This window comes from Lissotriton vulgaris, chromosome 7, assembly GCF_964263255.1.
Source record: "Lissotriton vulgaris chromosome 7, aLisVul1.2, whole genome shotgun sequence".
NCBI classification, from domain to species: domain Eukaryota; kingdom Metazoa; phylum Chordata; class Amphibia; order Caudata; family Salamandridae; genus Lissotriton; species Lissotriton vulgaris.
In genome coordinates this window covers 1348661917-1348674923 of record NC_141695.1, presented here as the reverse complement: position 1 = coordinate 1348674923, position 13007 = coordinate 1348661917, and the positions used below count along the sequence as shown (strand labels likewise).

The window sequence follows — 13007 nt, the reverse complement described above, 5'->3', positions numbered from 1 at the left end:
TTGGTCTCTTTTACAAAAAGAGGTGGATATGCTACAAAACGAGATGAGGCCTAGGCCTTTTCTTTCTCTTTTGGACCTACTGCTATGGTATTTTTTATTTACCAAGGCTCCCATTCCGACGACTGGGAATGATACAAGCTATGGGAATCTATGAAAGTTACCAATACTGGAGAACCAAAGTTACAGGTAAGTAACTTGTTTTCTTCTCCCAGCACTTTGACAAATCTTTGTTTCCGCATATTTTTGTCAATAACGGTGTATGGAGAGTCTGCCACTATGAGTATCTCCACCCTCCCCACCTTAATGCTACATATAGGTTGACCACACCATTTTGTACTAAACACACACTGTATTCCCAGTACCATTACCTGTTAATAATCAATATACAGTCCTCCAATCAGATTCAGTACAGTCCTTTTCAGATTTGGACTTCTTTACAATCTTCACTGTAACCGGATTCTTCTTACAAATTTGAAAAGTGACCTTTAACTCCACAAAAACAAGATTTCTGGTTCACAACTGGATATTTTTTACAATAAGCCAGATGCTCTCTACTCCCACCGTTATCAATCCTTCCCTTTACTTACACCCTTTTTGTCTCTAGAAATGTCTTCATCGTCAATTGTTTCAGTGTACTTAATAAAGGACTACTTCTACTCGGGCCATATTAGAGGCCGCTCACCCTTCACTGCCATAAAAGAAAGAGAGGGAGTTAAAGAAAAGTCTGTGCAGCACTCATAACTTGAAATAGTTAAGTTCAGGGTTTGTAATGAAAAGCACACTAGAACCAAACAGAACTGGTAACAAAAATCAGTTCACCAGGAAAGAAAAAAAACGAAACCAGAGGAAATGATTCCTACTTTACAGGCACAATTGAATGACTGCATGATGGTCTCCATAACAAACTTCTTATAACGATCCAGCTCAAAATTTTAAGATAAATAACTAATCATTCCAGATCAGATCAGTACAAAATTGTTGATTACAATATCCAAAGCCCAATAGAAAATGGCTGCCGATGTGGCAATACACTTTCTTTTTCAAAAAAATGCCGCCATCCGATCTAAGCTGTCCAGCAGTTTGTCAAGTTTAACCTCAATGTACTGATGCTCCACCACCAGATCCAAGATGGCCACTCCGATTTCCAAGATAACACGAGTATGCCTTGCTCACGACAGATGTAGCTGACGATCTCGGCCTCCCCGCCTGAACGCCGTATATCTTGTTTCGCCGGCGAGCGCATTTGAAGACGGGCGGTTGCATACAATGAGATATACGGTGTTCAGGCGGAGAGGCAGAGATCGTCAGCTACATTGGTGTGAAGGCTAAAACATAGGTCGTTTGAGTATAGCTTCTACAGGGGCAGGGCTCGAGTCGGGGTACCACGCGGGTGGATGGCGTCCCCCCTGCCAAACAGCTGGACTTCACTCTTTGGCCTCTCCATGACGAGATCAAATCTTACGCAGCAAGCTGCTCACGCGCTGGCTTCTCGGATGCAATCGCATCGAAGGGGTGAGCTAACGGGTCAATGGCCCCATAACCATTGAAGTGGAAAGAGTCTATATGCTTGACAATGTGGGGTTAGGGGTGGGGGCGCCTCTCTTCACGCGAGTTCACACTATTCTGTTCGAAGATGACGACTGGCACATCAGGCCCCGTCAGGGCTTTTGTGCAGGTCACTATGCATATGCGACATTACAACAAAGCGGGCACGCTGTTCTCAGTGCAATGGCCCTTTCAGATGCAGGGGTGCATATTGGCTGCAGCGTTGTGGGGCGCTCAGCTCCGAGCACTCACAGCAGCAGGTCCGACTCCACCGCAAGGCCGGACATCCTGGGTTTAATCAGCTGCATTCCTTCCCGCTGGCTCAACACACGCAGATAGGAGTCTCCCAGGCACCCCTGCGCTGGCCTCTCGTGCGCACTCACACGCCGCCTGGGTTCAATCTCACGCACACTCACACTCCGCCTTGACACAATCTCATTCACACTCACAATGCACACCCACACTCCACCTAGGCACAATCTCTGAACACTCACACTTCGCCTGGACACAATTTCATGGTCACTGGCAACCCAGACACAATCGTTCTCAGGCACACTGACACTCCGCCTGGATACAATCTCATGCACACTCACACTTCAACTGGGCAGAATCTGATGCACTCACACTCTGCCTAGACACAATCATTTGCATGCACACTGACACTGTGGCTAGACACAATCTGATGCACACTTCATTTACACACACAATGCACACTCACACTGTCTAGACACAATCTGATGCACACTTCACCTCACAATGCACACTGACACTCCATCTACACAGTCTCATGCACTCACACTTCTCCCCCAGACAATGAGCCTGATTGTTCAAGCCACCTTTCGTGACATCACTTCCAGTGACAGCGTCCCCCCACTTCTTTTTTTAGGACTCGTGCCCTGTATAGGGGACAGAACACGCTTTGAATTGCGGATTAGTCTATGCCCCTGATGAAGGGATGATTCAGTCCCGAAATGCATCGGGCCTTTGTCAACAAACATATGGATTGATCTCATGTTTTATTATGTAATTGGTTTAAAAATGTGTAGAAATTGCCAATTTAGCATATGGATTGTATTCAGTAATACATTTTCTGTTAAATGCATGAGTATGTATAACTTATATATATATATATATATATATATAAATACAGAAGCAATTTTGGTCACTTTTTTTTATAGAGTATTGTGTTATTTCACACACTGCATTAACAAGTAGGGTTCCGTTGAAAACCCAGGGAACAGTGCACGGGGCCAGCACATTTTCTTGCTAGTACTTTTTATTTAATTTAGGCACTTGGTTGGACAGCGAGTGCAGCACCGTAGCACCATTAATATAAGATATACAGATATCAGTTTATTTGTTCAATAGAAGGAGTGCTCCTTCAATCCTCTTGGTTGCTCACGACAGGACACACAGGCTCCCCTCCACACGCTACCACAACAAAAGATGGCACATGCGCATTGCCACCAGGAATGTTTCTTCTTAAAAACAGAGGTGTTGCCACTTGGAAAAAACATAGATGTACACAAGCGGAGACCAGTGTCATGAGCTAACTTCCGAACTGCAAAAAGAATGTTGATCATAAGGAACATGTAAGAGTTGGATCCCCTGATCTGCACAAATGGGTTCCAAAGTGTGCAGAGGCTGCTCCAACTCCTTGTCATCTTTGTTAAGCAAGAACTTTTGCGAAGTTGGAAGAACAGGTACACTTATTGTAGTCTTGGTGCGGGACTGCCTCCATTAGGTCAGGTAGAGCAACTGCTTCCCAGGTTCAAATAACATTCTAATAGTACTCTTATGTGTGAACAATGCAGAGAGGACATTGCAAGCCTGTTCACACTCTCAACCTATCGCATTAAATACAGCAGCATAACAGGCTTGCATACTCATGGTGTATATTATTCCATGTATACCACATGCCTGTCCTATATTAGTGGAGAGCTGATAGGAGTGATAACTTTCCAAGTGAAATTGGGTCATCTTATGGTGTAGACTCTTTGATCATAATCTCTCCTTCGGAACCAGGACCAAAGCCATATTCAAAGACAAAAGACCAGAAAAGACATAGAAAAAAAGACCGATAATCGACATTAGAAAGGTAGGAGAAAGAAAATGTGGTTCTCCTCATGTTGGGCACAGTAACAATGCTGGTACAACTTGGAGAAGATTTATTTGTTTTCCTTATTTCATGTGCTGTCAGTTTTTGCACACCTTTTCTGTTTTTGGCCGCATCAAAACAAAATATGAAAACCAAACTTTCCAGTTATAGATACCGTTCAGAGCTATTAGTGTTTCACATGCTCTGCTACTTATAAATAAGGCTTTATTTTTTTTAAATTCCAATCCACCAAAATACATTTTTGGGTGAAATTGTTTTATTTGGATAAAAACTGGAAACAAAATCGAGCATGGAAAAATATAAGGCATTGAGGACTCTAAATTATAATATGCATTTATGCCCAGTCTAGATTTGTTTATGTTGGAGAACATTCCTTTTGGGGGTCTCTCCTTAATTTGCACAGTGTCGAAGGTAGGGAACGGGTCACAATAAGGAAGGAAAGCAGTATGTTTATCCATTTGTAAAACACTATTTCATAATTAGACATATGCTGTACTTAAGTGGCTGCTCGGTGTGAGACATATGTCCACGAGACAATAGGTCTAAATGTGCTTTAAAATAATTGCAAAAAGCTACTCTTACCAATACAAATCGACTCCAAACAAAGTGTGGTAAATGTTGATCAAACAAATAGTAGGAATTCTTTCAAGTTGGCTGTAATTTATTTTACAAGTATCATGCCTCAATAAAAAACTATAATTAATTGACATTTTAATTTTGTGACTTTATGTCAGAGTCAGAAAAACTTTGGCGGTCCCAAGTGTAGCTTGCAATCTGAAATGGAGTATTGGTCTGTTGTTAATTCCAACTTCTGATTCACAGAATCAGTACTTGTAGAATTTCCCTTTTACAATTTTTGCCTGCTACTGCGAGAGATTCAGCAAGACGATGTAATTTTTCACAGTAGTGAGTAAGGTAAAGGGGTGAGATAATGGGCATATCCAGAATATGAGATATTAGGCATTGTTTTATCGTAAACCTATAAAATCTTAACTTGTATGTTAGCAACTTCCCCAAGACCTTTTGTCACCATATTTATGCACCTAATTTTATTAATGTGAATAATTGGAATATTTGCAAAACTATGGCTGTACAATACTCCCAGCAATCACATACTGTTTGGTGCAGGGGAGCACTTTTCTCTATGCCAAACATTTTTTTTTTACACAATTTTTTTTTGAAAAAACGACAATGTGTAAATACATATTCCCAATGCAGCGGTCAATCTGCTGGAGTTGAATGTAGGAGAACGACTGGAAATTCATTACTAGTGCAGATTTCTGAGGTAAAGTCTTCGGATTTCTGTAGATCCCAAAAAAGAGGAACTGTTTACAAATGATATTCAGATATCTACGATGCATAGATATTCTAATTCTTTGTGAATTAGGCCCTTAGTGATTATCATGATGTAACAAATGCTAAACGTGTGTTTTAAAGGAAAACCAATGAACCAATGCTATCATAGTTTCACCTGTTGCCTAGGCAACAGGTGAAACTATGATAGCAAACATGCATCACCTCTTGCCAGCCATTACCTACCGGTCACTCAGCAGTAAGAATAAAGCAGATTGAACACGGAGATCGAATGCATACATATGTTGCCAGTATAACTCGTGGTACCGTGTGCATACATATGCGAACATTCTCTACTGTATGCACTTGAGCCCAGATCTACGAAGCCTAATCATCTGGGCTTGATTGCCAGGTGAGTGTTGGAGAGGAATTGCAGTCCATGGGTCACAAAGACACCAAGCAACCCTCCAGGCACCGTGCGGCGCTAGAGAATGGATGTCATGGGCATCCGGGGCAGAAGGTGCTCACCCAGGCTTGCTCTCGGGATCCCCATGGAATTAATACTGCTACCCCTGCTCTTAAAGTTCATGAATAAAGTGTCAGGAACTGAAAGTAAATGGGACACCAAGGGCCCCATTTACTTTGTGTAGTTTCCATATCTTACCCTCCATTAGCCTCAACAGCAAATGTGTGGTGGTTGAGAAGCTAATTATGGGACCTGTGATGTCATCAGGACAAGGTATGTGATGTCACTTTTATCACCCTATGACATATTGGGGAATTGGCGTCCAAGAGTCCATACTGATAAAACTCCCCCACTAGTGGAACATTCCATTGAAATCTAAATGCCCATATTTGGGGGCCTATCTCGCTACACAAGATTTTTGCCTTGCTCTTCCTAGCTAGCCACTACCATGCTAAATTACTCCGCCCATTATCAGGCACTATGTTGTAACTTAACCACATCTGCGCTAGTGGAATTCTCCTTCTATGCTGGGATTTACTAAATCCCATGCTTCATGACGAGCTGGGCTCGTCATCAGTGTGCGAGGAGGCTACACCATGACGAGCCCAGCTCGTCATGAGCTTTAAACAGAAGCTGAGGACTAACTCAGGATGCTCCCTCTCACACTTTTGCTGGTTTTCACCCCTCCAGGCATTTAGATCTTACAGAGGTGTTGTTGTTTCAAAGGAGTACCCACACTTTACCCTGAACCTATTTAATGGACTGAATAAAGAATCCAGTTCGACTAAAGAAAGGGGGTCAGAGGCACAGGGATCTTATATGAAGTGGCGCAGCTCTGGTCTATTTACAAGTGCATTTGTGCAGTAATGCTCCCTTAGATGGTCCAATTAGGGAGGGGTCCACCATCGGTGTGCCTCATGCTTAGAGGCCTCTGCTGGGGTGAACAGTGCACATCTTACAAATGCAAGAACCTAGAAACATGAAAATATAATCTACCACTGGCTATATGCTTTGTCGTGAAATACAATTTGAGAACATAGAAATAGGACTAAAGACACAGAAATATGTTATAAATGAATAACATGAGACATGGGTCGATAACCTGCCCTCCTACAACATCATGCTGCATCTTGCAGTGATGTCGTGACTCAATTACAGCTCCCCTCAACCCCTATGAAATGACTGCATACAGATGTCTCAAGATGCTAAGTAAAATTAACAGCAAGTTCAGTTTTTCTCCAGAGTTTTGAGTAGCGGTTTTGTGCGCCTTTACGTCCTTTTCCACTTCCTGCTCTCTTCTGTATTTCCTCTCATACGGCAAACAGTGATTGGCCCGTTCCCAGCAGCGCACGTGATCCTACAGGACGCCTTAATGAGTCAATTTTTCCAATGCACTCTCTTTCTCTGCTGTCAAGTCAACAAGTCTTGGAATGAATCTGTAGTCTCACTGCACGTGCGCCCACCCCGTAGGGTTGCTCACAGCAGCGCAGTCTACAGAATGCCCATTTACAGGGCACTGAGCAGGTACACAGTCAGGAAATACAGTGGTAACGAGGCAGCCACCAGGGCTAAGGAAGAGGCCCCATTGGCATGAAAGACGCCATCTGCATCTATGCACCCGCCCTCTGGTTCTTCAACTGGTGTGACATCAATGGTGGGACAGGATATTTTTGCCCCTGGGGCATGTTTCACAATCCATGTTGCATATACGCTGGTTAGAGTGTAGACACCAACCCGATTCGCAGATCCGCACTCATCCCCCCAGCTGACGATTCCCGCTTGGTAGTAGGTGTCACCCACTTTGCATGAGAGTGGGCCACCAGAATCTCCCTGCAGATAGGGGACAAAGAAACAAAGTCATTAGTCCAACCGCAAACATATTCAAATATATTTAGCAGTAAAATGTCTTCATAAGATTATCTAGAAGCTCCTCTTGTTGTTCAGTTATGTTTCAGTGGTTAGTAAGAGGTACTAGATATTGCTGTCAGCAAATATTGTTCCAGGGTCAGCAAGCACCAATTCTTCAGCCCTAAATGAGTACCTGTTACTGTGATTGACAGGCACCTCTCTTGCTGTACCAGTACATTTTAATGGCTTCTAACAGAATTCCCATATTGAGAGGACAGATGTACAGTACAAGCTAGGCATATACTCATAGGCAAATGTCCCTGACTCAGGCGAGTTTACATAAAAAAGGTACTAGTGGAACTGGTTGCCCCAGTTCTTTTAGGGGTATTTAAAAAACGACACTCCTTTTCAAAACATATTTTGAGGCTGGTGTTGGAGCTACATAAATTACACTCTGTTCCTCTGAGGGAAGTGAAAGGAGGCTGTGCTGGGTAGGTCAACATCACAAAAGAACTGGACAATAATTTGGAGAAATAGAGGAAAACTACATGGTATTCCAGCATGCCTGCTGGCTGAGATTTAGTGTATAGCAAGGTGGTTCGGAAACCATAAATGCTGCGCTGCAAAACTGCGTAAAAGGGAGAAAACATCAGAGCCATATTTATTAACTAGCATTTGCAAAAACAGTAGGTTTGCCTTTGTGATTTATTGACTTGCCAATGAGTGTTAGCCATGCCTCATCTCTAATTCTTTCTAGCATAGCTAAAGAATTAGAAAAAAAAAAACTTTGATATGGACTGACTTATAATTTTGTAGGTGCACACCTACCATATGAAGCTTTTTAAATAAAAAATTTAATTTCCAAACTGAAGATCAGTAGTACAGAAGCACATGGTGAGAAAAAGCAACACGAAAACTGAGTTTATGGGGCAGAGAAATATAGGGCAAGACACTGCTACACAGTGACAGGAGAGGGTTGGGAGCACAGAAGCACACAGTGAAACAGAGCAACATGGAGGCGAGGGGGCAGAGAAGCACACAGTGAGACAGGAACAACATGGAGACAGGGCAGAGAAGCACATGACGGAGATAGCTGGAAAACACACACACTCCAAGAGTGCTTAACTAAAAAGGAAAAAGTAACACAAAAAAAGCAGTGTAAAGAACAGTAATTTGTCTGTACTCCAGGAGAAAGACAAACCCATGATGGAGGAAGTAAAGCCCACACAAACCATCAAATAAGAAACAATCAACTGAGAGTGACAATAAAGCCAACCAATGGTAAACAATGGGCAAGCTCTTAAGCCCAACTGTACGCTGATAAAAAGTCTTGAAACATTCTGCATTTACTGTCTTAGTCAAGACCTAAAGCACAACAAAAAGCCTGCCTTAGGCCACATTTAGCCTCATAACAAGGTGCTGGTGTTCACTGTCTAGCATAGTATTTGTACTGGAGTCATACCTTTCTAGTACAAATTCATATAACTAGACAAGAAGTGAAGCATCCCACACATTGGTTGTTTGATGAGAACTGAAGCACAATGCAATTTGTGTTTGGAGAATTGGAAGTATTTCCCCTTTTTAATGCCTGCTTCAAGAAAGGTTTTAATATTGTATTACTTTCCACACAATCCAATGTACCCATCTTAATAGATTCAGCTTTGTGTCAAAAAGTATTGGTGTTTGTGCTGATCTGTCCAAGTTACACTTCAAGTTACACCATATGATGCAAGGTAACTAAGTATTATTTGCCTTGAGAAAAGGGTACTTTTCCAGCACAAAACAGCTTTGTGAGACTTTAGTGGGTCTTACCCTGGTCAAATGTTTAATAAATCTGGGCCAAAGAGTAATTTTTCAAAATCATGATGGGCTGGTACTGGACTCTGGACAAGCTGAAAGGGATTGTCCAGAACATGTCAAATCTAATCTTGAGACAAAGTGGTGTAGTGGGTCCACCCTAGTGAATATTGTGGTTGTACAGTAATCTGAAGCTATGATGGAAGGGTTTTTGCGGCCATTAACTAAATGGTGAGATTTCTCATTCCCGTGGATGCTTACCCGGTCGTTCTTGGATTTCTGCCCTAGTTGTGGGAGAAAGTAGGTGTCAAGCATTGGCAACTGATATACCAGCTTTTGGAGACAGATCCTATGGTGATCACAAGGCATTGAAATGGGGCGTGAGCAAGTCTGGGAGGTTATGGCTGTGGTGAGACTGCTAATAAAACTGGTGAAAGATAAGGACAATCCTTTGCTGGGGCTGCTTCCTATCTTGCCTTATATAGATGCAGAATTTGGAGACGATTTATAGTATGAATGTAAAGTAATGCCTACTCTGTAAAAATGATTTGCATTGGGCGAATGGAAGGGTGGTACTGAAAGGTGTACCCTGGCAAAAGAATCCATGTACAAAGGCAGAAGCTACCCAACATTGCACCAACGGATCCACACGGATGCAAAATAGCAATGATCATTAATTTAGGGCTGGTTGCCTCCTTTACCCAGAGCTCACCACCGCAGTCCCTGGGCGACACTTGGAGGTTTCTTCATCTTTTAGCTACAGTGGTTTCAATGTGTGTTTTTATCTTGCATATGCTATGAACAATGTCATATACTCTTTTATGTTGCCTTGTACACATGATTGCTATAGTGGAAATGCAAATATTTTTATATTAAAAAAGGATTTTCATTATCTACATCTTGATTCGACTTTTCACTATTGGCTTGGGTGCGGGACAAAGGCATTTGCAAAAGAAAGCCATTGACCTTTTTATTCAGATGAATTTGGTCACAAATTTGCTGGGTGATGAATACGTAGGTACACCCATTCCAACATCATAAACTGTGAATGTTACTATGACCTTTGCATGAGAATAAGAAGAGGCTAAAAACAGAAATATATGTTTAGATTTTGCTTGGAGTTTGAAATTGGTATTGGGTTCCCTATTTCTTAATGATAATGAAAAGAAGTTTTACGAAATGTGAGTGCATGGAAAGGGGTGGGAAAAAACATTGTAATGCTTGCCAATCAATAAGTCTTCCATAAATTTGATGTGAGATAGTGATTTTTTTTATGAAAATGCATTCAACCAGCCTGAATAGTCTGTTCATTCTTTGAAGCTTTGGCCGAATTTGTACAGCTGAGGACCGGTAGATATCGACTCCGTCTGGTAGTTCTAGTGCCCGATGTTCAGGTCTTTCCAGATCCTTTGATTGCACCTAGAGCTGCATATGTGGAAACAAGCTTTCCCAGTTCTAGTGTCATCAATTAAACAGAATAAGAACGCTGAGAGATTTGTAATTTACGTCAGTAAAAAGTCATTGCTCTTGTATGTGTGTACTGAGGGCCTGATTAACAAAAGGTTTTAACAGTCGTAAACCCTCAGATTCAATAAAACGGAAGTTCTGCAACTGCTATAACACTTTTTGTAATTTTCTAAACCTAATTAATGATTTGGAAAAGGTTTTACAAATAGTTAAATGGGTCAGGTAAATATTAAGGCATCTCTATTTGGAAGAGGCATATTAATGGGTATCCCTTCCAAATAATGATTCCTTAAGAGATTTATTATTGGTCTGCGAGAGAAATCTGGTGGCAAAACATTAATTTTTTATCACCAAATCCAAATTGGTGGTAAGGTTTTTGCAACCGGAAGGATTCCCCTTTGAGGATGTTGACAAAAACGTTTTTTGGACCGCTGCTTACTCCTAAAAAAAGGTGTGTTTAAAAAAAAAAGATTGCTTTAATTAAAAGTAATCAGAGACATGGAGGTCTGCTGACCCCAGCAGGCCACCATCCCTGAGACTTTAGCCAATCGTAGTGGGTCGCAATTTTTGACGCGACTAATGCATATTGATGAGGGAGGTCGAATAGGGACACTGCAATTTGGAATTTTGTGAACCGAACTGTTAGTACATAGGTTGGTTCACAAAATTCTTTTCAATTCTCAAAAAGTTGGTTGCAGTTTGCTACCACATTTTGGAGATGGACAATTTAAAATCAGACCCTAAATCTCTATTTAGTGAGCCACTCCATTCTTATTTTTTTCTTCAAAGCATCAAAAGACTGAATCAACATTTTTAAAACTGTAAATATATTGAATGACAGGCCATATAAATAAAGGTTGTCCCTTTGAAAATAATTGGATATGCCCAGAATATAGTGGACACTAATGTCTATGTGCCTCAGATACTTCAATGTTTGTTTAATGTTGCCCCTACTTTTAACACTAAAGCTTTACTCCCTGCATCTTTACCCTACCATGCTACACAATAAAGCAATCTTAATTTATGGTTGGTTGTTCACCATGTGCACTACCTAGAAAAACTAGAAAGGTTTGCGAATATGCTTGTTTCGGTCAGTGAAAGGTTATTTTAATGTAGTAGGCCTTCACAACTTAAAAAACCCTAAACTACAACTTACTCCTGAATAGCTAGCCAACGGTAACCAGCTCCCGATGCCTAAATACAGCAGCATTGGATATATGGGGGTGGGCAGGGCGAAAGGGCTGCCTATTTCCCTCTGGGACCACATCACATGCATGATCCTGGAAGGGTATTTTTTGGCAAGCTTCATGGGCTATTATACAAAGAGGAAATGTCTATGCATTCCTTAGAGGCACAGATGAATAGGAGTAAGCCTGTTAATGCGGGAGCCTGTGGGCTAGGCAATGGGTGCCTCCTCAGAGGATGTGGATAGACAAGGGTCCGTACACTAATCATGGCTAGCAAGTTGTTGTTACACTTTTCACCGGTGAGTTGATGTAGCAAGGATTCTCTAATGGATATTTTTATCTGAATAAAGATTCATTTGATTGCTTGATTTAGCAATGAAAATAAAAGACTGATGTGTCTGCCGCCCCTCTGTTGAGATTTGAAGACCCTATCGGTGGTTTACCTTTCGTGGCTCCTGCAATATGTGACTTATGTATAAATGTGGTCTCTCTGTTTAGTACACATCACAAACCAAGCTGCCATCTGGTACGAGAACCACAGGTTTTATTATAGCTCCACTCAGTGGGCTTTATTTCCTCAACCACAAACCAGTTAAATCTAACTCAAGCGGTCATATTGAAACCTGTAATCTGCAGGCTGTCTTTGCGACTGAATGTATTAGCCAAGGGCCAGATATTTTAAAAAGGCATGTGACACAGCGCAGCCCCCAAAGAGGTTGCATTGCGTGACAGGGAGGGAGCAGTAAAACGTCGTATCTACAGAGATATAGCACTCTCACCCCCCCCCCCCCCCTTTTCCTAGCGCAGATTTCAGCTACCGAGTGCCGAGCACACACCTTAGTGCGATAGTGCTTGGGTGTGTGCGTGAGTCTAGCATGGGTTTTGTACAGGAAAGGTACCCTTCCCGTTCAAAATACGATGCCTAGACAAGTTTAAAAACTTGTCTCGGTACGTGTGCTGCACCGTGCAGCACTTATGCAAAGCCAGAAAAGAAAGGAGAAATATAAAATATTTCTCCTCTTAGAGCCTCCTTTGAAGTAGCATTAACTTTTAGCGCTTTTTTAGCACCCTGTCTACAGTTCTTGATAGAAAGGGTTTTGTGTCAAAAGGCATGGGTGGTTGCAGGAGAACGCCAATGTAACACCTCCTTGGTGCTAAGTAATGCAAAGCAGAGTTTTGCTCTACTTTTAGGGTGCTTTACATCGCAATACAAGTTTTGCACTGGAAAGTAAAATACCCCAAAAACATTTTGGACTGGTTAGTGTCACTTTTGTGATGTGTAATG

The 13007-nt window shown here is 41.8% G+C and overlaps 1 protein-coding gene across 6 annotated transcripts in view; it reads right to left on the bottom strand.

The window, feature by feature from the left end:
* Positions 1 to 3902: 3902 nt before the first annotated feature.
* LOC147703666 (prostasin-like) overlaps positions 3903 to 13007 on the bottom strand; it is an 80757-nt gene continuing 71652 nt past the window's right edge. Inside the window, exons 6-8 of one of the 6 annotated variants that reach the window (XM_086932008.1) lie at positions 6058 to 7253; positions 5183 to 5984; positions 3903 to 5135 (exon numbers count right to left, since the gene is read on the bottom strand). In XM_086932008.1, coding sequence (XP_086788134.1) covers positions 6930 to 7253 — 324 coding nt within the window. In that variant the 3' untranslated portion in view covers positions 3903 to 5135; positions 5183 to 5984; positions 6058 to 6929. Of the gene's footprint in view, positions 5990 to 6044; positions 7254 to 13007 lie in introns of all 6 variants that reach the window. The other 5 variants (XM_086932006.1, XM_086932007.1, XM_086932003.1 and 2 more) reach the window with 5 other exon arrangements.